The sequence below is a fragment of the Mustela erminea genome, chromosome 3 (assembly GCF_009829155.1).
Source record: "Mustela erminea isolate mMusErm1 chromosome 3, mMusErm1.Pri, whole genome shotgun sequence".
Taxonomy (NCBI): domain Eukaryota; kingdom Metazoa; phylum Chordata; class Mammalia; order Carnivora; family Mustelidae; genus Mustela; species Mustela erminea.
Genome location: NC_045616.1, coordinates 100085006 through 100107651, shown reverse-complemented (window position 1 = coordinate 100107651; position 22646 = coordinate 100085006). Strand labels below are relative to the sequence as shown.

At 55.1% G+C, this 22646-nt stretch overlaps 2 protein-coding genes across 3 annotated transcripts; one reads left to right on the top strand and one right to left on the bottom strand.

The window, feature by feature from the left end:
- Positions 1-1264: 1264 nt before the first annotated feature.
- Positions 1265-10150, bottom strand: SNCB (synuclein beta). 2 transcript variants are annotated; one of them, XM_032336937.1, is made up of 6 exons: positions 9827-10150; positions 9053-9182; positions 6197-6238; positions 5859-5977; positions 2282-2374; positions 1265-1912 (listed from the first exon to the last, which is right to left on the bottom strand). In XM_032336937.1, the coding sequence occupies exons 2-6, from the start codon at positions 9171-9173 to the stop codon at positions 1880-1882; spliced, it is 408 nt and encodes a 135-aa protein (XP_032192828.1). In that variant the 5' UTR covers positions 9174-9182; positions 9827-10150; the 3' UTR covers positions 1265-1879. The 2 variants fall into 2 exon arrangements, with proteins under 2 accessions (XP_032192828.1, XP_032192829.1); XM_032336938.1 differs by having other exon boundaries at positions 2282-2371.
- An 8886-nt stretch (positions 10151-19036) lies between these two features.
- On the top strand, positions 19037-22646 carry EIF4E1B (eukaryotic translation initiation factor 4E family member 1B). The gene is made up of 7 exons (XM_032334956.1): positions 19037-19094; positions 19184-19380; positions 19717-19812; positions 20559-20622; positions 21410-21523; positions 21674-21813; positions 22163-22646. The coding sequence occupies exons 1-7, from the start codon at positions 19077-19079 to the stop codon at positions 22275-22277; spliced, it is 744 nt and encodes a 247-aa protein (XP_032190847.1). The 5' UTR covers positions 19037-19076; the 3' UTR covers positions 22278-22646.

The following is a 22646-nucleotide window of genomic DNA, read 5'->3' as shown; positions in this document are numbered from 1 at the left end:
TCCTGCAGGGTTCAAGGCCTACCCAGGCCTGGCACCATCTCTCGCCCCCAACGACTCAGGGAAGGACGAAACGCTAACACCCGGGGGTTGATTAAATGGAGCAAGCTCCTTCCGGCCCTGGGGCTGAAGGGCGAAACAGGGCTAAAGTCGGAAAGGAGGTCGCACCCGGGAGAAAAAGGATGACGTCTTGCACAGACTTGGTGGGGGCCCTTGCGGCAAAGCAGAGCGGGGCTTCCGCATGAGCGGGGGTGGGGCCTCGTACAAGCCTGGTTAGAGAGCCGCTGCGGCAAACAAGGCCGGAGCGCCGCACCGATGGGGGCGGGGCTTGTCACTAGCGGGGGCGGAGCTTCGGCGTGGGCCGCCTCAAAGCAGAGCAGAGTAGAGCCTTCGCCTCGCCGGAGGCGGGGCCTTTGCGCCTCTCCGCGGCGTCTCCGCCCCCTTTTTCCGCACACCTAGGCGGTGTTGGGGGCCCTCTAGTGCTGATCCTTATCTGCTCAGGGCTTCGGACCGGCTTCCCAGCTTTCTGAGGACCCTTGCCCACCTTTGCGGAGGCCGCAAGCCTCCGAACGCTTTTCCGAGAGGGATGGGGCGCCGGTTGCCCGCGCTCTGCCTCCTTCTGGGGCAACTGTCCATTCCCCTTGCCCTTGGACGGGTCTTTCTGCGTTAGTCAGTTGTGCGCAGGGCTGAGCGCCTGTAAACGTTCTGCCTGAGCGTAAAAGGCTCTTTCAGTGCCCGTGCTCCTGGTTTCCGAGGGCTCCTGGGCGGCGCGCGTAACTGAGTGCGCACGCGAGTCCGCACGTGCTGGTCAGCAAGCGTGCATGCGTGTCTGCACGTGTGCCCCTGCCAGGGTGCGTACACTCAGGCGGGCGCGCCAGGACCAGTGTACGCACACACATGTCTGCGTGTGCGTTGTCATCCGTGACCCTGCTTTGCGTGTACAGAGACGTGAGCCCGTCCACCCTGCGCTGCGGTGGCGAGGGGCTTCCTTTGGCCTTGCACCCCCAGCGGGCGCTTTACAGTCCAGCAGGTGGCGCCCGAGGCCACCTTCACGCCTCCCTGCCAACCGCGATTCCCAGTCTGGGTAGACCCTCTCCCCTGAGTCATCCCGGGCGGGGTGGGGGAAACTGAGGCCGGAAGTGGTCAGTCTTGTACCTGGGCTGAAGGTGCCAGGCACCAAAGAGCGGCGTGGAGTAGTCTGGGGCGTGGAAGCCCGCCGGCCGCCCCCACCCACCGCCCAACCCTGCCTTGCCCGAGCGGCGGCGGCTACAGACAGATTGGCTTTATTCGTGGACACGCGGAGCGGGGAGGCACCCGGGCCCGCCCACCCAGGACACGCTCACACGGGGGTTGGGGAACTCTCCATGCCACAATCACGACACACGACGCCCGCGTTCGGACTGGGCTGGCTGAGGGAGGGGGCATGGCACAGCCTGGCTCCTGGTTTGGCTAAAAAAAAAAGGTTCTTGGGGTCGTTGTGGAAGTGGGGTGGGAGACTCTGGGGCTGCCCAGAGGACCCTCAGAGAGCCTCTGTTGGGAGTGTGTGGGGGAGCCGTTGCTTTCTGATCTTCTTTTAAAAATACATAGAACATGCTACATCCGCGCAGACATTGGACGGGGAAGGGTGGGGAGGAGGCAATATAGGTGGGGCGAAGCTACCAGCCACGGCTGCAGCCCCGGCCCTGTCCAGGCCCCAGGGATCCACGCGGGCGGGTAGGACAGACAGATGGACAGACACCAACACAGGCTCCAAGGGGGCCCCTTGGAGCAAAGGAAGATCTTGTGTTTGGGGGGAAGGGGTAGAAGGACAGCCCTGGTTCTGGGGGATGGGGCAGGGGACAGGGAAGGGATTGTGCTGCTGGTGGGGGGCCGTCCTGGGCCCTTACGCCTCTGGCTCATACTCCTGATACTCCTCCTGCATCAGAGGGATGGGGGTGGAGTGGGGAAGAGCAAAAGAGGAAGGGGTTGGAGACCAAGTGGCCATGTTCTGGCCCCGAGGCTCCTCCCCCTCAAGGAGGAACAGTGCATGCCCCTCTCCCTGGGCAGGGGAAGAACCTGGAAGTTGGGACAGCTGGGACTTCCCTGGGCAGGGGTGCCTGGGCCCCAGTGCTTGGCCCCATCTGTCCTCCCTCTCTGCTGCCACCTCCTAGGGCCTGGGTTCTAGAAAAGGGGGTGTGAAGTTTCTTGGCCCAACCCTATCCTCTCAGGGACTTCCCACCCCAGCTGGGAATGGTGGCAATCTTCTGGGATGCCCAAAGCCCCACCCAGCCCTGCCACCACTCACCTGGGGCGGTTCCTCATAACTCTCGCCTTCTGGCTCCATCAGGGGCTCGATCAGTGGCTCCTCAGCAGCTTCCTGGGCCACTTCCTCTGGCTGCCGGCAGAGAAGGGACAGGGCCATGAGGGCAGCTGGGAGATGCTCCCCTAAATTCCTACCCTGGGAACCTTTTTTGGCTGATTGGGGGAAGGCTAGGCTTCGTTGGCTGTATAACCAGAATTCCATTGTCTATTTGGAGTGCCTTGGAAGTGGACTAAGGCACGAGGGGTGAAATCCCCCTAGATCACCATGAAGCTGGGAGTGGTGAGAAGAGGGGCTGTCCATACGCCTCTCCCCAGAGCCTGGTAGCCTACTGCTCTTCCATCATTTGGACTGGATGGGATGGGGAGATAGACAGTATACTCCATCACCGACTTATCCTTACCTGTCTTGTGTTAGGCTCTGCTGAGCCTCGGGACCCCAGAGAGAACCCTGGAGGCTCCTCTGGGCTGGAGGGAGATGGAAGCTCTGAGACAGGGCCAGGCAGGAGCTTGGAGCCATTCCCCTGCCACCTTCCATCCATCCCTCCCCCAGGGTCCTGTGTGGCCTGGTTTCTTCAGCTGTTGCTATTTTAAGATAAGCTGGAAGCAACAGCTCATGGTGTTGCTTGGATGTGTGAGCTAAGACTCTCCCCTCCCCCCTGCATCTGCTGCCCAGACGGGTGCAGACCAGCAGGCACACAAGCAGGGGGGCTGCCAGACACATGGCCAGCCACCTGTGTGTGAGCACACGTGTGTGCACACATATGAGACAGAGCTGGCTGCACACGCCCACCCACAATCACCTGGGGTCCATGCACGGCTGCACACGGCCACATGTGGGTGGCACATTCCTGGGCCCCTGGAGGTAGGAGGTTATACCACCTCCCCGTTCCCCACATATAACCACTGTCCCTCCCTATTGGGCAGAGATAAGAATCCTGGGAGCCTGGAGGGCTGGCCTAGAGAAGGCCTGCCTGACTCCCATCCAGGTAGCTTCGGTTCCCTCACGTGGCCAGTGGAGGTGGGCTCCATGGGCACCCGAGTTTACAGCTACTGCCCTGGCTCATTTTCCGCAGTGTACAGATGGGTATATCAAGGCCTAGGAGGTGGGTGAATTGGAAGTTTGCCCCAAGTCACCCAGTATTAAAAATTCCAGCTGGAACTCATTGCTTGGCAACAACCCACACGTCCAGCAGTAGGAGAATGGAGGTGGGCAGTATGGCCCATCAGGGATGGATGGCGCACAGCGAGAGGGGAGAAGGGCCGCACCTATCACGCCCAGCTGAATTGCCGCACAGTTGAGCACGAGCAGCCAGGAGAAGAGTGTGTGCTTTGTGGTAACAAGGAAATGGGGTTAAACATACCCAACTCATCTGTGCTGATGGAAGTCAAGGAGCAATGACCCTTGGTGAGGGAGGCAGGGCAAGGACCAAGGGAAGGTGAATAAGGCACTTAGGGTACACATTTAAGAAGGCCCCCACTCGTAGGGCCAAGCACATGAGACCCCAGAGTGGGTGTCCCCCTCAAATTTTGGGCCCCAGTATCCTCCCTCATCTTACCCTTGTCTTGGTTCCGGGGGTCAGGGACTGGAAGAAGGCCTAAGGCAGGCTTCTGAGGGGCTGATGTCCTGTGTCTTAATGTGAGTGCTGGTTACACAGGGGGCTCGCTCTGTGAAAATTTATTGGGGCTGTGTGCTTTTTGTATGTATGTTGTACTTCAATAAAAAGTTTACTTTAAAAACATCCTAGCCCGGCCACTCATTAGCTTAGGTCAGTCACTTCACCTCTGGACTCAGCTGCCTTAGATGGGAAATGCGATGGTGCTGTCTGCTCTGTAGGGGGACAGGGAGGGTCGCATGGTAAGGCACCGAAGCAGAATGGGAGGTGGGGACACTTGGAAATGTGCACCCTGGGCTTGCGTGGGTTCTGCATACCTCGCAGCCTCAAAGGGCTGCTGTTTAAATAGTAAGTCCATGATCCTGAGCTCCCTTGTGAGCAGAAGCTTGGGGTGTCAGAAGTGCTGGTAGGAAGAGGAGGCCTGAGAGAAATGGTTCTGGGCAAAGGCCCCTCGAGGTTGAGAGCTCAGCTTCAGATCTGGCTTTCTCTGCACCCCAGCTCCCAGCACGGACCCTGGCCCTGAGGCGGCTACCAGCAACTTCACTGCCGTAAACCTGAGCTTCTCCTCCCAAGTACCTTCTTAGAGAGGCAGGCAAGTCACTTTACCTCTCTGGGCCTCGGCTCCTTCATCTGTAAAATGGACATGCTGTAGTACCTTTTTCCCAGAGAATATAAAGATTCAGTGAGTTACTCCAGGTACTGAGTCTAGAACCCTGCCTGCCCACATAAGAGATCAGTGAACAGGAAGGATCCTTGGAACAATAATACATGGGGAGTCACACAGCTGGTAAAACGCATACACGGGACCTAAGCCAGAACTTCCAAGTCTGGTCCCAGACTAGTGACAGGCGAAAGGGTCAATGTGTAAAGGCCTGTGATGAAGGGTGGTCCTTGGACCTGTAGTACCAGCATCACTCTGGCATCTGTTTGAAATGCAAACTCTCAGGTCCCACCTCAGACCTACTGAATCAGAAATTCTAGGGAGGCGGCAGACGGTCTGTATTTTAACCTGGCCTCCTGCTGATTTGGATGGACACAGAAGTTTTGAGAACCTCTGATAAATACCTAATGTGTGTAAAAGCCCTCTTGCATTCATCTTCTGTCTTATAGGCAAAGAAGCCGGCTCAGAGAGGTGATGGACTCTGCCCAGGGTCACGGAGTCAGGACGTAGTGGAGGTGGCACTTGGATCCAACTCTGGCGTTTCAGAGTTCACAGGTCATATGCTATAGTGGGTCCCAATGAAGGTGTCTTCCTTCATGCACGTGGGGGTACTGTTCTCCTGTCTGCACAAGTATGCGATGGACAACACAGCCCTCCCCCGTGGCCCACACTTGCTGATGCCTGCCTCAGGGCCTTTGCCAATGCTGTTCTATTGCCTGAAATACAATTCTCACAAGGCTCACCTCATCCCTTGGGGGTCAGCTCAAATGTCACCTCAACAGAGAAGCCCTCCCAACTACAGCTGTCTCTTTACGCCTTGACTCTCTACCATATCATCTTTGTCTTTTCTTCACAGCACTTAGCCCCGTCTAAAACCATCTCATTCATTGGTTATCTATCTTCTTCCACTATAGCATCGGCTCCCTGAACATAGGAACTTATTCGCCATGGCAACTTCTAGAATAATTCCTCTCTGGCATGGATACTTGTTGAAGACAAGAAAGAACAAACAATCCGTGACATGCGGACGTGGCCCAAAGTGGTCCGGGTCACACTCAGAAGCAGGATACAAGTATACAGCCAGAACTGGGGGCACAGTCACAGGGACTACCACACCCCTACCTACCCTGCGAACTCATTCTGAGCCGAGTCTCGCAGAGCTCCGTAGAACGTGAGGCCAGGTGTGCCTCCGGCTGACTGGGGCATGTTTATGTTGTGCCTGCCATGTGTGTGCATACACGCGTGGGTGTGTGCATGTGCGTGTGTATGGCGAGAGGACAGCTCACCTTCAGATCAGCGGGGAATTCCTCCTTCTTCACCAGGCCCGTGGCTGCGGCAATGTTCCCAGCCCCGGAGAACACAGCTCCTCCCAGATGGGACGCCTGCTCCTTGGTTTTTTCAGCCACTGGAGCAGGGAGACGATTGGGGAAGGGGGTTGGGGGCCCAGGTAAAGCAGAAAGAAATGCGTCTCTCTCCCACATGGTGTTCCAGCTGGCCTCCCTCATGGAGCACACTCTCAGGAATCCTTGGGGATGCCCTCTTCCACTGCCACCCCCCTCCAGATCCCGGCCAGATCCCAGGCCCGAGGTGAGGGAAGGGAGCTGTGCCAGGGCTGGGCTGGTACCTGAAGCCACTCCTTGAACCACCCCCTCTCGAGTCTTGCTTCCTGTAGAGACAAAAAGGAGCACGCATCAGGACTCTGAGCTGAGGGAACAGAGCCTCTGGCAAGCATGGTGGTTATGGAGTGGGCAGAGGGACCAAGTCAGCAGTGGGCATCCTGGCGCCATCACAAATCCCACAGATGTCCCCCCCCCATCACAGCACTGAGCCCTCCACACCTACTTCCTGAGGACTTGGAGTTTTCCCTCACCGCCGGCCCCTCCTTCACCTGAAAGGAGCTCCATGCCTTCTGGGGGGATGCTTGCTGCCTGGGAGCCAACACTGCTCAAAGCGCATTCCTTTACCTCAGCCTCTGTGAGCAGGTGAGGGTAGGAGTGGGGGTGAAGCGGGGGGCGGGGGCGGTAGTAGTGGTGTGTATTTGGAAAGGTTCCTCTGGTGCCCTTGATGCCTGACTGCCCACATCCCACCTATCGACCCTCACACCCACCAGCCCCCACTCCATTTCTTCTAAAGTCTCTTCTAACTGGGGTGTGAGTTCCTTCTTCTGGCCAGAGTGAGGAGCTTCTCAAGTATGTGATGGGTCTGGGTCCGAGGGTGCCTGACACCCATGGCACTGGCTGGGTCTTCTTCTCGGGAGGGTAACTGCTGGGAGACCGAGGTGGGCAGGGAGGTAGGCAGGAGGCTTCAGAGTAGTGGGGAGTCTCCTATTCTGGGGATGTAGCCACACAGACAACAGCTGGTAGACCCTGAAATGGGTAATGGGTGTCTGGGAGGGCTGAGGCTAGTGGAAGCAGAGGACGGCATGGGAAGGCAGGAATGCCCCAGGCTCTGGCCAGCCAGCCAGAGACAGTGGGGGGTGGTGGTGTGCTGCATTACACCCCGTCATTCCTCCCACAAACATTTGTTGGCACCTGCTCTGTGCCAGGTCCTAGGCCAAAGGCTCACCATCAGATGGGGTAAGAGAAGAGCAGATTTGGTACCCTAGACCTCAAGTAGTGGGGCAAGGACTTCCATCCAGCCTCCAAGGGGTACATGGTAGGGGAGGGGCAGTGCCTGGGCCTTGACAAATGGGGAGCAGGGGGATATGCAGAAAGGAGACTGGGGAGGGTATCTCAGGCACAGGAAACCACCCATAAGGCACAGAGAGGTGTCTGCACAGAGACAGACCTGGGCTGCACAGAGCCCAGCAGTGCTATCTGTGCGCCTGGAGAGATGGACACACGGACTGAGGCAGGACCGAGAAAGGCGTTGAGTTACAGGCTGCAGGAAGCTGAGGCTTTAATATGTAGGAACTGGGGGCCATTGCAGGTTCCTGGGCAGGCAGGTTCCTGAGCAGGAGGTGCCAAACTAAGGGGAAGGGGGTGCTTCAAGTCTGTTAGCAGGGAGACCGAGCTGGGTGCCAAGGATACATAGGAGCGAAAGGGCGGCAAGATACATAGGAGGAGGGCGGCCAGAGCTGGGGCCTGGCAGGTGTGGGCTCAAGCCTCCAACTTATCTCCATCACCTGTGCTCTAGTTCCAGCCACCCTCATCGGCTGGCTACACTACCCTTCACCAGGCCTCCCTGCATTTGGTCTCTCCGCAGAGACCCAAGGAAACTTTCTACGCTGAAGTCAGATCATGTCAGTCCCTAGCTTACAATCTCTCCTGGCAGGTCATAATGATCCTTTGGCCTGGGCATCAAGGCCCCCTTGTGAGCTGTCACTCCCCGGTTTTTCTGATCTCAACCCCCACCACTGCTTCCGCCCTCTGCTCTCTAGCCCTGTCTCCTTCAGCCCTTTTCTGCTTCCTCCAACTCCCCTTCTCCAGCCAGCTTCTTATTCTTTGGGGTTCAGCTCAAATGCTAGCCTCTATGATTACGCTACTGCAGTGGTCCCCATCCCAGCTGCTGGATGTCAGATCCCACGACTGGAGTGCTCTGTATCACTATCAGGAGAGTCGGCACCTACTAGCGTGTAGTAAGAAGTCGGTATTTTTCAAATTGCCACAATCCCAAATCTGCCACAACCACGGGCAAATTAACCAGCCCTCTTCCGCCCACACAAAGGATCATTCTGCCTACTACACACCGGTAAGCCCTGAATCACCACGGAAATTCGCTAATGGTCAGTTTGGGGCCTTGCATCCCCTTATGCAAATGCCCCTGCGGGCTCCCTCTCCTCTCACACTTAGGATGAGAGATTTTAATCACTCGGCCTTTCTCTTCACACAGCTGGAAGCGGCAAAGAGGAGGGACCCAGAGGCAATGATGGAGCTCCTGGCATCGGGAGGCGGGAAGACCCTAACAGCGGCTCTGAGGTGGACCTCGCAGGAGAGGAGGGCTAAGGGGCAGTCCCAATAACACAGGGGCTCTGGAGTCTATGAGGCTTGGCTCCAACTCCAGCTTCAGGTTTCAGCAGCTGTGTGACCTTGAGCACTGTAGTTAAACCTCTGGGAAGCCCACTTTTCTTGGTCTGTGGAATGGGTGAGGGGCACGACGTGAGGTAATGGATGTTATGGCATTTCCCAGGGTACTCGGCAGAGAATAAGGGCTAAACACCAGGAACTAGTAATCATGTGAGTAAGAACAAGGCTGTCTGCTTTGACCCATGCATCTGTCCCCGGCCTTTGAGCTGAGCCCCACTCTCCCCAACTCTTCCCTCCATTTTCCTCTCCCCATAGGTCTCATCACTGACCCAGGCTTCCTTCCTTCCGCTGGCTGTGTCCCCAGTGACCCCTACTGACCCCGCCCCATCTGCTGACTCATATTCTCCCACCCAGACCCCTCCGTGGACAACTCCCTCCCTCCAAGGACCCTGGCCCCATTCCCTCGAAGGACCCCCAAACCCCACAGAGCCCCGGAAGCCTTGCCCCTTGCCCACCGACGTAGAGGACGCCCTCCTTGGTCTTCTCCGCGGCCTCGGTGACCCCCTGCTTGGTTTTCTCCGCGGCGGCCACGACGCCCTCCTTGGCCATGGACAGGCCCTTCATGAACACGTCCATCCTGGCGGCCTGGGGAGGGCAAACACACCGGCACGGGTGCGCTGGCCCCGCACCCTCACCCCAGTCCTTCCCCTGGGACGCTGGTTACCCACCCTCCCTTCGCTCTTGAGACCCCGGCGCCCTTCCAGGCCGGGCCCCCTCCTTGTCATACCCCCTTCCCAGAGGGAGGCCACAGGGCCGCGACAAGTCCCGCGTCCTTGAAACCCGGGGACGCGGGAGGAGCCACTGCCTCGGTTATTCGGGGCATTGCAACCTGCAGCCCCGCGCAATCGGGGTGCTGGGCTCGGCGCGAAGTCCGGGGGCCTGCCTGTATACACGACAGAGTCACACGACCATACACACAAACATTCTCCACCGACACGCTCACGTGCACATACAGGACACGCAGACGTTCAAACGCGCACGGACGCCCTGACACACGGAACACACGGGCCTGGAAGCACGACCACACGGCCACCCAGCCAGTTGCGGGCACAGGGCAGCAGTCACACAAACACCCCAGGGCGCACACCGACATGCACCTACTGGAACCCTCTCTGCGTTCTCGCGCGGGTTCCCCGTCTCCGCTCCCAGCCGCTTCCCCATCCCGCCCAGTCCCCTCTCCTTCCCCAGCCCCTTCCCGGACCCCGGCGTCCGGAGCGCGGCGGCCTCACCTGCAAGCTGGGCCCGGGCTGGGGATGGAGGAGTGGCTGCGGCTGCGGCGAGCGGACGCAGGGGCTCGGCTAGGCCGGGCTGGGGTGGGCTTGGGGCGGATGGGGGAATCGGGGCCTCGCCAAGTGCCCAGGTCGGTCGGCAGCAGGCGGGGCGCGGGCCCTGAGCCGGGGCGCAGCGATGTCCGGGCCTTCGGTGCGTCGCCAGCCGCGGATCGCGCCCTGCGCCCTGCGGGACCGCACGCTCCGGCTCCGGTTCCGGCTCGGGCTCCCGCTCGGGCGCTGCGGCAGTTCTGAGCTCAGCGCCCCCTCTGGCGGCCGCACCGCCCCCTCAGCCTGACTGACAGGGGGCGGGGAGGGTGACATCTCCGCGGAACCCGCTAGCCTCCCGGGGCCGGCCCCCGACGCGCCGCTGGGGACCTCTGGGCGTCAGACCCGCATTCAGCCCCCGAGAGTCTAATCGGGGAGGGGAGACAATGCAGAGCGCCAAGAGTAGGGAAGACATACTGTCTGCAGTTGGCTTTGGGGTTCAAATGGGTTTGAATCTCAGGGGTGCTTATTAACTGTGGGACCTTGGGCTACTCAGCCTTCCTATCTGAACGCCAGTTTCTTTTTCGGCAAAATAATAGATGACTCGCTCAACGAATGTTGATTGAACGTTTAGACAGATGCTAGGCAGGTTTGAGGCTGGGGACAGTGGAAAAGGAAACCAAGGTCCCTGCCCTTGGGGAGTTTACAATGATGTGTTTGTGTGTGTGCAGAGATGGGAAAACAAACGTGTCAGCACTTAAACCTAACAAGGTTGTTTCAGCTTGTGAGCAATGTTATGAAGATAATGGAATGGTGATGTAACAGAATGACTAGAGGAGGGTGCTTGAGACAGAGTGGCCAGGGAAGGCCAGTGGGAGCAGAGACCCCAGAGAGGCATCCTGGCCAATATGGGGAAGATCCATAGGGAGGCAGCTGCACATACAAAGGTCCTGAGACAGGACTGTGCTTAGGAACAAATAAAAGGAAGTACAGCTGGATAGCCAGGTGTGAATGAGGATTAGACAAGACCATTTTTTGGTGTGTGGTTATGGTGGAGATTGTCAAATGGCCATAGAATGCCAGGCACAGATAGGTGCTCAGTTGGAGCAGCGACAGAATTATGCCCAAGAAATTATGGGATCTCAGAGGAAGAGGACTACAGCAGATCAGGGGAATCAGGAAAGTCTGAACAGAGGAGGTGACCTCTGTGCTACGTTTCATGGGAGAGATAAGTTTTTACTTGGAAGACAGGCTGGAACGGCATTTTAGGCTATGGGTAGAGCAAAGGCACTGTGGCTGGAAATGCAGGGTGGGTAAATGACAGGGGATGAGGTGAGGAGGCAGCCAGACAGTGCAAGGTCCTGGGAGGGAAAGTGTTCATAGGCCACTGATGAATAGCTGCAAACTGGTGCATGGTTTTTGGAAGGCAGTCTGCCAATGTTTACCAAAAACATAAATGCATGCTCCTTTTGAGCCAACAGTTCCCCTTCCAGGAATTCATTCCTTGGATCTGCTCACACAGGCGCACAAAGCTGTTTGTACAAGGATGTTCACTACAGCACTGAAAATAATGCAAATGTCCATCTGTAGGGGACTGGCTAGTTAATTGTGGGACATCTGTCCGGTGAATGGATGAGCAGGACCCATGTGTACTGACATGGCAGTGTATGGAGAAATGGTGTGAAGTGAGAGAGGGAGGTACTAAACTGCAGTGTGGGGAACTAGTCAGTTTTGATACATAGACTCACACAGTTACATAAGACCCCTTATACACACATATATACATACTTACATCTAGATATACAAAGATCATGCCAACAAGGACTTCCAAAATAGGGTTATAGCAGTTGCCCCTGGCAAATGGGGCTGAGAGCACTCAAGGAGGGAAGTTTTTTACATTTTATCACCTTCCTTCTTATGCTGTTTGGTTATTTTACTTTGAATAGTATTTTATTTTTATTTATTTATTTTTAAAGATTTTATTTATTTATTTGACAGACAGAGATCACAAGTAGGCAGAGAGGCAGGCAGAGAGAGAGAGAGGGGAAGCAGGCTAAAAGCTATCATGGGTGATGTCTCATTATTTTTGGCCTCTCAGCATTGGAACTGTCTCCTTCTTATGTTTGGGGAGGTCCCCCACATTCTGAGGCAGGGCCCACCTCCCCCTCTGGGAGCTGACAAGTGCTTTCCTAGCCTTCCTCGAAGCCTAGACTTGTGACCTCAGCCCCAGACACCTCAGCCCCAGCCTTGAACATGAATTAGCAGGGAAGGAGGACTCTTAGCTCTGGCGAGGGCTGGTGGTGTTGGTGGTGGCAGGTCCTACTAGGGACCACGGACAGCAGTGATACTGCTTCTGGGTGCATCCAGCACCAACAGCGCAACCACGTTGTCCATGCCCAGCTGTAGCATCGGGGGAACCTTCTAGAGTGTGCTTGGCAGTGTGATTTGGAGCATTAATCCCGGATGCGCTGTCTTCAAGGGGGACTCTCTGGCCTTCCTGGAGAGTTTCTGAGCTGCCCAGTATTGGATAATAAAAACCTTATCTGCTTAAATTAGCCAGAAACGATTTTTGTGACTCTCAACTAAGAACCCCAGAATGTCAAAATAGATGATGAAGAAGCAAAGAGGAGGGAGGGGGGAAGAGAGAAAGACCACACGAAGGGTGTTGTATTTCTGTCGTAGGAACTGGGAGGTCACTGAAGGATTTTAAGCACCAGAGAGACTGAAATGAGATTTGCATTTTGTGGGACCACATGGAGGTGAACGGTTGGAGGGTCTGGGACACATGAGAAATCTGGGGCAGAATCCATCAGGACTGATGGTGGAGCCTGAACCAGAAAAGCCTCAGTGAGGCTGGAACAGGTTTGGAGGGACAGTTGGGTGTTGTTTAGGAGGTAACCTATTATGTGTTGGGGAAGAGGCAGAGGGATGAGATGAGAGAAGATTCCCAGGTTCCTGGCTAGGACAGCAGGTGAGAGATGCTGTTGCAAAATGAATTAGACATTGAGGTGGCTCAAGACCTGGGTGGCTCAGTCGGTTAAGTGTTTGCCTTCAGCTCAGGTCATGATCCCAGGGTCCTGGGATCTCAGCCCTGCGTCGGGATCCCTGCTTGGCAGGAAGCCTGCTTCTCCCTCTCCCTCTGCCTGCTGTTCCCCATGCTTGTGTTTTCCCCTGTCAAATAAATAAATAAAATCTGAAAGAAAGAGAAAGAAAGAAAGAAAGAAAGAAAGAAAGAAAGAAAGAAAGAAAGAAAGAAAGAAAGAAAGAAAGAAACATAGAGGAGATAAGGCAGCTTCCAGGATTGGGGTTGGGTGGATGGGATGGAGAGTGTGTTTGAGGCTTAATAAAGCTCATTGTGCAGTGCCTGATAGACAAACTGAAGGAGGTATCCAGCAGATGGACATCTGAGCTGGTGCTGAGGGCATCACTTGGGGCTGGCTGCAGGTATCTATTTGGGCCACTGTGTACTTGGAATTCTTTAACGTGTGGATTTCTTAAGCAGGGAGATACCTTGATTTGTAGAAGTTCCCCACATCCATGGTGTGAATTCTCTCTTTGTGATTGATTTCACTGTCAGTGTGATGTCACAGAGCGAGAACTGGAAAGAGATGGGCCACAGTATGGCCTTTTACAGTATTTTCATCATACAGATAAATTTAATAAGAACAATCTTAAAAGCACTGATAATAATAAAATAACTAGAAAGCTATTTTTTGAGCATTTATCATCTGTTTTAAACATAATCTATATAACCATAAGCTTATATAACTTAATTTTTAATAATGACCTTAATACCTGGCTCACAAACTCCTGAAACTGTAATAATTGCTCTCATGAGCTGGTCTAAGGCAGCCCAATATCCCACTGGATTTGGAGTCATTAGCATGCAGGTGGTGGTTAGAGTCATGGGGGGCTGGGGGGATGCGGTTGCCCAGGAGAACATGGAGAGTGACAAGGAGAGGGTCCAGAACAGAATCCTGAGGCACTGCAAACTTCATGTGTGGCCAGGGGCAGAGGACCTGGCTAAGAGACTGAGAAGGAGCAGCACAGGGAAGACGAGAAGCTGGACAGATTGGTAGCTGGGAAACCAAGGGGATGAGAGGACAGCTGGTTAAATGCTGCAGAGGGGCCAAAAGCAACAAGGAGTAATGAGCCCTCAGATTCACAGCAAGTGGGCCGTCAGGGACATTAACAGTAGCACAGGGGTTATGGGAGCCTAGGAGGGAAGGGGCACCTCCAGAAAGCCTCCAGGAGAAAGTGATATTCAGGCTGGGTTTTGAAAGATGAGAAGAACCTCACAAGTGATGGTGAACATTCTTGGCAGAAGATTCAACAGGTGAAAAAGTCCAGGGTGCAAAGGGAGCAGAAGACAGGGCTACATTGTGAATCAGGCAGACAGTTCATCTGGCTGCTAATACAGAAGCTTAGGCAAAGCAGGTTTTTATTCCTTCACTTAAAGAATCCTAGTGGTAGGCAGGCCACAGCTGGTTTGACAACTGCACATTCCTCAGGAATCTAGACTCCTACCTTCCTGTGCCACCATTCTTTTTTTTTTTTTTTTTTAAGATTTTATTTATTTATTTGACAGAGATCATAAGTAAGCAGAGAGGCAGGGAGAGTCAGAGGAGGAAGCAGGCTCCCTGCCCAGCAGAGAGCCCGATGTGGGACCTGTGCCATCATTCTTAGTACACAAATTCTACCTTCAAGGTCATCTCATGGTCCAAAACAGCTGCTGCAGCTCCAGCCATCATATCTATGCAGAAGGCAGGAAGAGAGGAAGTAGGGTAAAAGGGCAGCTGCCAGTTGTCTGTCTCTTTCCCAAGGAGTTTTCAGAAGCTAACAACTTCTGCATGTCTCCAGGCTATGCCTTGCTTTAGGGAGGCTGGAAATGTGTGGCAATCTAACTGGGCCTATGACTTCCCAGAATCAAAGTATGAGATGGGGAGCATGGTTACTGAGAAGGCCACTAGCATCGCTGTCGCTATTTCTTTTTGCACCCAGCTTTTTTATTTTGAAAAACTTCAAACCTAGAGAAAATTTGCGAGGACCACACTACAGCGAATAAAATCTCTGGAAGAGTTGCAATTGTAATGTAATGAATACCAGAATATTCTCCAGCTAGATTCACCAGGTGTTAACATCTGCTACATCTTTCTTTGACTCTCTATGTACTGTCCTCTCTATGTACTGTCTCCAGAAAGAAGGCTGCGTGGCCACTGGGCCGCCACTTACCAGCACAAGAGATTCTTCACCCTGTGTCACACTGCGGCCCACCTCCTCCCCCTCTCCCCTTTAGGGTACAGGATGGCAGAGCCCAGGCCCCTCTGGGCCTCCTTCTGACTAGGCCCTGATCCTGTGAATTCTCCGGGACCTCTCCTCGGTTCCATTTTCTCTCCCCAAGGAAAATGGGGCTCTCCATTCCCCTCTTCCCAAGAACATACTGAGAATGGTTGCGGGAGCTTGGGAGGGGGGGAGGGGGGGAGAATGTGGGGAGGGGTTGGGAGAAAATCCCCAGCGGAGCAGCTGGAGGGGCTGGAGCAGCTGGAGGGGCTGGAGCAGCTGGGGCGGCTGGAGCGGCGGGTATTCTCTTAAGAGGATCACGGAGATCCTGGTGATCCCAGCCCTGCCTGGGTTTTTTGAAAATCCAGCTGGGTCTTTGTAACTCTGTGTGTGGTGCCTGACAGCGTGATTAAACATTTATCAACATTCCTGCTGTCCGGAGGCCTCAGGTTGGGGAGGAAGGCCGGCAGGCAGGGTGGGAGCTGAAAACAGAGAGAGGAGTGAACGATGCTCACCTCACGCCTACCACATCACAGGCATGGCCTCCGTTGTATTAATTGTATTAATCCCTAAAACCAAGCCTGGAAAACAGGCATTTTCAGTCCCCTTCCCCGCTTACAGATGAGGGAGCCAACACCCAAAGAGGGGAAGTCATATAACCCGCCATTGGCATCTATTCTTTCCAGTCAGTTTCTCCTGAGTATCTACCAGGTGCCAGGCCCTGTTCTAGTACCAGAGATACAGCAGAAAACAAAACCATGAAGTCCTTGCTCTTCTAAAACTGAAATTCTAGTAGGAAGCAATAGACAGCCAATGAACCAGTGACCAGATGAGATGTTTTAGATGGTGCTGCTCGTGTCCAAATCAGTGATGTCCACCTGCTAAATCTAAAGGTCAACCCTCCCTCCTCGTTTAGCCCTCCGAGTCCTTGCTAAGAGCTACAGGTACTAGAGAGCTCAGCTGTGAATGGTTCTTCTGTTCTAGTAGAGGAAGGCAGATGAGTAAAATAAATAAGGGAAATACATGGTGTGTTAGGAGGGGCTACACTGGGAAGGCCTCTTTGAGAAGGCAACATTTGAGCCCAGTCCGGAAGGACAAGAAGTCAGTCCCGCAAAGAGTTGGAGAGCAAATGGCAAGTGCAAAGGCCCTGAGGCAAGAGCCAGTCTGGCCTGTTGGAGGCTCGGTGTGCTTGGAGCACTGTGAGCCTGGATCATGCAGAAACCTGCAGGCCCACAACCTGGACTTTGGGTCACAATCTGGGTGTCCTGGAGGGTTTTAAATAGAGGACTTAAGTGGTCAGATTAATATTTTAAACGAGCCCTCTGAGGCAAGTGGAGAATGTTCTGTAAGGAGGAGGAAGTAGAAGTAAGGAGAGTGTTAGGAGAGACCTGGGCAGTGGCCCAGGCCAGAGATGGCAGGCTTGCCTAGAGTGGGGGCAGTGGGGAGTCAGAGGAATGGGCAGATTCAAGATATTTTCGGAATAGTATGGTAGGATTGGGGTGCAGGAGCCCACTGTGCAAAAGTCCTCCACAGAGTGACACCTGGGTGGCTCAGTTGGTTGAACGATGACTGCCTTTGGCTCAGGTCATGATCCGGGAGTCTCGGGATCGAGTCCCGCATCGGGCTCCCAGCTCCACGGGGAGTCTGCTTCTCCCTCTGACCTTCTCCTTGCTCATGCTCTCTCTCACTGTCTCTCTCTCAAATAAATAAATAAAATCTTTAAAAAAAATAAATAGAAGTCCTCCATAGATAGACCTGGGAGGGCTTTGAGTAGGGACCAGGACCCCATAGGTCAGAGGTTTATTCCTAGGGTCTTTCCTTAGTGATCTAACTCCAGAATCCACACGCTGTCCCATGCAGGAAGGTGTGGAAGAAGGTGGGAAGGGGCGCTGCGGCTGGCAGGGGCGTTCCATGCCAGGCTCTGGGCCAGGACTCTCAGGCAGCTAAGACCAAGCCTGGCTGGTCTCAGGGAAGGTCCTTTTTCCTTTTTTCTCCATCAAATATAGATTCATGATCTCTCCCCAACCCTGGCCCTCCTCCAGTGCTTCCTCTGTCCAAAATTCTTGGACACTCTTCCAATCAGGGGGTGGGATTATGTCCCTGTCTTTGAATGTGGGCCCTGGGACACTAATAGAATACAGTGGACACAATGCTGTGCCAGGTTTTGGGCCCAGGCCTTAAGAAGCTGGCAGCTCTTGCTTCCTGTCTCTTGGGATGCTGCTTCTGGGAACCTAGCCACCATGCTGTGAGGAGGCCAAGCAGCCACATGGAGAGGTACATAGAGCTGTCTCAGCCTACACTGCCAGCTGAGGGTCCAGCTGACTGCTGGTATCAACTGTCCCAGGGAGGGACCGTATGACTCTAGCCCCAGCCCATATACCACTCTGACTGGCAGCACTTTGGAGCAAAGCTGAGCCATCCCTAGTGAGCACAACCTGAACTGTAGATTGGTGAGCAAAACAGAGGACTGTTGGTGTTTTAAGCCATTAAGGTTGGGGTGGCTTGTGATGTGGCAACAGGTAGTTGGGACACTGTAGCCCACCTCTCCAGAGCTGATCCATCACCAGAGGCTAGACAGTCTTCCTTCCAAACACTTCTGACATCCGTCATGTTCTCTTCTCCTTCCCTGTCACCAGATCTGCCACCTGGACAACTATATTAGCAAATGAATAGATCTCTTCCTCTCGATACCACAGAGTCTGTTTCCTGCAGAGAAGCCCAAAGAACTTGCTGGAAAGCCCATCTGATTACCTCCCCAGCCCATCTGTATCCACGTGAAGTCCTCAGTGGCTCTCCATTTTCCTAAGATCAAGACCTACCAGACTTTCCTCCTTTGGGCATCAGCCACACCGGTGTTTCTTTTTTTCCTCCAGTACCCCATGTTCCCTTTGCCCCTGGGCCTTTGCACATGCTGCTCCCAGCCCCTGAGATGCCCTTTTCCACCCACCTAGTTAACTCTTATTCATGCCTTAGGTCTCAGCGCCAACATCACCTCATCCATGAACTGCCTCCAAGCTAGTGGTTCTCGAAATGGGCTTCTTGACCAGCAACCTCAGGGAGCTTGTTAGAAATACCAGTTCTATCAGATTCTGAGGGCAGCGCCCAGCAGCCTGTTTAACAAGGCCTGCAGGTGGTTCTGATCTGTGCACTGGAGAATTGCCACTCGAAAGTCCCCAGTTCAGGTCATGTACTTATCTTTCTCCATCTGCGAACTCCGTTCCTTCCGAGGTCTGAATCTGTGACTACACAGGTGTTTGTGAGAGTCCCTGCTCTCTGGCTTCCCCTGATAGAGCAGAGCACAGGAGTACTCAGTGTTGACCCCTCAGTGCTTCCCGGCACCCAGTCCCATGCCTGGCCGGTACCTGGAGTTTAGGGCATGTGGGTTGGAGACAGATTGATTGTCAGCCTCCAGGTGGTCAAGGGCTTCCCTGGGTGTAGGCGGAGGAGACTAGTCTCTTTATAGATCTCAGACCCTAGATGTAGCCAAGAGGAGGGTGAGAAATTTGGGGAGCCCTCAGCTCTTGCAGAAAAGAGTGTTGTTGGGAAGGAAGGGGAAGGGTAGCCAGAGCCAGAGCTTTTCCTTCTCCCACCCCACCCCCTCCCTACTGCTCCCATTCTAGGCCCATCCTCCAGGGGTTGTGATTGTACAAAGGGCAGATCCCTAATATTGACCCTTACCTTCTGTGACCCAGCCAGCCCATGGCCATGTGTGCGGTGGCTGGGTTTGTCTGGTCACACCTGTCCCCCTCCCACCTGCCTGCATGCAAAGGTGCTCACTAAATGCTTGCTGATGAAACGCATAGTGCAAGCCCTTTCCCCTCTGAGGGCCAGCCACACTACTCTGGCTCCTCCCCATCCCGTGCTCTGGGGGAGGGGTGGGGCAGCGCTGGTGGGTTAAAAGTGGGCAGCTGGGGGCCAACTGGAATGAAGCTCAGGTTGCCTTATGGCCGCCACCAGCCCTGTAAGTCCAGCTCCCGGCCCCTCATGCAGCAGGGACTGGGATGGGGGGGACGGGGCTTGCTGCTCACCCTGATTTCTTTCTTCGGTCAGGCCAGAGAGGCTGAGGGTGAAATCCGAAAGTGCGGGGAGAAGGAGGAGAAAAAGGAAGAGAAAGAGGGGTCAGCAGGGCCGGTCTTGATGGCAGAGGGGGCTCTGAATCCCTCCGGGGCCCTGCTGTCCCAGAGGAGGAAGGCCCAGGATGGGGGCCCCCAGGGGGTCAAGTTGGAGTTACACCCACTGCTGAACAGGTAAGGCAGGTCTTGTGGCCTCGAACTAGACCTTCCTCTCTTAGCCCTGGTTCCTCATCCAAGAAAGGTCAGAGTGGGCATAAGGCTTGGGCCCTATTGGCCCTTCTGGCCTTAACCCAACTGAAATTCTGTGTTAAATTTCCCCATCCTGCCCAGCCTTTCAGGATAACTAACCCCAGTCACCGTGGCGGGGTTGGGGGGGGGGTGTCCTGTGCCCAAATCCCATCTCATCATTTGTCCCTGAAGGAGCATGACTTCCCCGCCAGCACAGGTGCTGCTGGTGATGGGCCCAAGAGGGCTGGCTCTCTGCTTCCCCCTGGCCTCCCCTCCCCACAGGTGGGCTCTGTGGTTCTTCAAGAATGACCGCAGCCGAGCCTGGCAGGATAACCTGCATCTGGTCACCAAGTTTGACACTGTGGAGGACTTCTGGGCGTGAGTGTTTGCTCCTGGCTGGGGAGGCCAGAGCCAGGGGACTGTGAGCGGGCGATCCTTCCCAGACCCCACCCCTCCACGGAGCTCTTTCCTCCCAGCTCTCCCTGGGACCTCTCGAAATTTGCTGAGGGCTGGGGCTTGGTGGGTTCCGCTTGGGGGTGGGGACCCTGGGGGCTGGGACACGGCCCCCCCTGAAACCTTCTCGGGGCTTCGGGAGAGAGGCTACGAGGTGGGAGAAGCCAGGAGTTGCCCCAGACTCTGCAGCTCCAAGGCTTTGCAGCTCTGGGGAGGTTCTTTTCCCTCTCTGAGCTTTGTCTCAGCCACAAAGGAAGGATTAGGCTGCCCGGTTGCTTCTGACCATCTGGTCTGACCGTGGGTGATCAAGGGAAGGAATCTGAAAGGTGTGACACAAACCTGAGGGGCAGGTGAGAGTCTGGGGCTCAGCTGGGGAGGGGTGCCTGTTCCCCCTCTCCCACCCAGCCCTGGGAGCTCTAAAAGCCTCCCCAGGTGGTTGGATGATTAGGGAAGGTTCCAGGGAGAAGGTGGCATTTGTGGGTCTGGGTAAGTAGAGATGGGATTCCAGGCAGGGGGTGGGAGGGTGTGAGCAAAGTCTTGGAGGCCTGAAGAGCGGATGGAAAGTAGTGGAGTCTGGTGAGAAGTTGGGGGGGACAAGGCAAGTTGGAACCAGGCCGTAAAAAGTCTGGACTTTCAGCCTGGGGGTGGGGTGGGGTGGGGGTTCTCTCCAGAATGTACAGTCACATCCAGCTGGCCAGTAAGCTCTCTTCCGGCTGTGACTACGCCCTGTTCAAGGTAAGCTCTGCCTCTCCCTTCCCCACTTGGGGACCCTTCAGGCCCCAAGAGGGCTGATCCTTCTCAGCTTCTGCTGCCTTCCTCCCTCATGGAGGGTTTGGGGATGGGGGTGGCCACAGACAGCCTTCCTTAGCTGAGATGTGACTTCCAGTCCAAGGAAATGCTAAACAGAAGCTTGGACAGCGTGTCAGGCTGGAGCTGTGCCTTGTAGGACCTTGAAGTGTCCGAAAGGGGATGGGGGATAAGGGAGAATTTGGAAGAAGCCCAGGTTTCTGGCCCGGCTCCTTAACTAGGGCCATGCCTCAAAATTGTCCGGGAACACTCTGCATCAATATCCAAGCCCTCATCAGTGTTCATCTCTGGAGGTCTTGACCCAGCAGGTGTGCATGGTGGGACCCTCCCCTCCGTGTTTAAAGACCTCCCCAGATGATTTATGTACATACTATGGTGTGGTGGCCCCTGAGGCTTCCTTAATACCCCCCGCCCCCGGCATTTGAACCCTGGCCTCAAGGAACTCAGTTTGGTAAAGGAGACAAACATATATGTATATCTACAAGGTTGTAAAAGGTGACAAGTGTCGAGTATCAGCGACCTGGGGAGCCCATAGGAGGGTCTGGGGGGCTGAGTGGCTGGTGGTGGAACCTGCTTGTTCACAGGGATTGGAGGCAAAAGGGACCCTCGCCTATGGAGGCTGATTTAGGGGCCAGAGCAGGGCCTGGGAAGGTGGTTGGGCCCATCTTTCCCTTTGACCAAAGGGAGGCTATTGACTGATTATCCCACCTCTTAGGATGGCATTGAGCCCATGTGGGAGGACAGTAGGAATAAGAGGGGTGGCCGCTGGCTGGTCAGTCTCGCCAAGCAGCAGCGCCACAGCGAGCTGGACCGCCTGTGGCTGGAGACTGTGAGTGGCCATGGGGAGATGGAGGGAGGGCTGGGGAGTGTCCCCCACTAGAAGAGGCTGGGCTGATGTGGTGTCAGTGGTCTCCAGGATAGTGGGAGCACTCCCTGTGACTCAGGTAGAGGTCTCACCATCCTCCCTTTTGGGCCCCAGCTGCTGTGCCTGATCGGGGAGAGCTTCGAGGAGCACAGCCGGGAGGTGTGTGGGGCTGTCATCAACATCCGAACCAAGGGGGACAAGATCGCCGTGTGGACGAGGGAGGCAGAGAACCAGGCGGGCGTGCTGCACATTGGGTGAGGGGTAGCTCTGGCACAGGGTCTGTTCCAGGGGAGAAGGTGAGTGTGTGTGATGGGTGGTGGCTTGGCCTGTGAGGGAGACCTCTGGAACTTTCTGTGTCATCTCCTTCTTCCTTACCTACCTGTTATGGGGGTTTGGAATCCATATTTCAAGCTATTTCTAACAGGACTCTTCTTTTGCATTAAAGAGTCCTATCTGGGGTTTCCACGTAGGTAAGATGCAGAGAGAGTAATGGTGACTGGAACCAGGGTGGGAGCTCTGGGCAGAGGACCCGGGGTCCCAGGTTATCTCCACAACCCACTTGCTGGTGACTCTGTCTCATTTTCTCTTCTGCTCATCATCCAGGCAGGTCTACAAAGAGCGTCTGGGCCTCTCCACAAAGATCGTCATTGGGTATCAAGCCCACGCAGACACAGCCACCAAGAGCAACTCCCTAACTAAGAATAAGTTTGTGGTGTGATGAGACCTCCATTCCCCTCCTCTCCATTCAACTGTCCCTGAGCCTCCCTGCTCTCTCGCGCGCGCTCTCTCTCTCTCTCTCTCTCTGTGTGTGTGTGTGTGTGTGTGTGTGTGTAAGTGTTGCTGGGCTACAGTGCTGATGCTGGCCAGGACTGGGAGGTAGACAACTGGGTTTTCCCATGTCCTGGAGTGAATATGATCATTCTTTGAACTCCCATGTCCTGGAGTGAATAGGAGCATGTCCCTAGGCCTGAGTTGGGGCTCAGGCCTAGGGGACAGCTCTGTGGTCAGGGAGCCAGCCTGAGGACGCAGGAAAGGTGGAGGAAAGCCATGAGTGTTCTTGTTTCATCAGAGGGCTGGTTGGGGTGAG

Excerpts from the sequence above, each read along its gene's own strand:
- SNCB (XM_032336937.1), bottom strand. The coding sequence starts at position 9,173 with ATGGACGTGTTCATGAAGGGCCTGTCCATGGCCAAGGAGGGCGTCGTG. Across the intron at positions 2,375-5,858 it reads AATTCCCCGCTGATCTGAAG|CAGCCAGAGGAAGTGGCCCA; the intron begins GTGAGCTGTCCT and ends CTTCTCTGCCGG. Across the intron at positions 1,913-2,281 it reads GTTATGAGGAACCGCCCCAG|GAGGAGTATCAGGAGTATGA; the intron begins GTGAGTGGTGGC and ends CCTCTGATGCAG.
- EIF4E1B (XM_032334956.1), top strand. Across the intron at positions 20,623-21,409 it reads GTGACTACGCCCTGTTCAAG|GATGGCATTGAGCCCATGTG; the intron begins GTAAGCTCTGCC and ends CCCACCTCTTAG. Across the intron at positions 21,814-22,162 it reads GCGGGCGTGCTGCACATTGG|GCAGGTCTACAAAGAGCGTC; the intron begins GTGAGGGGTAGC and ends CTCATCATCCAG.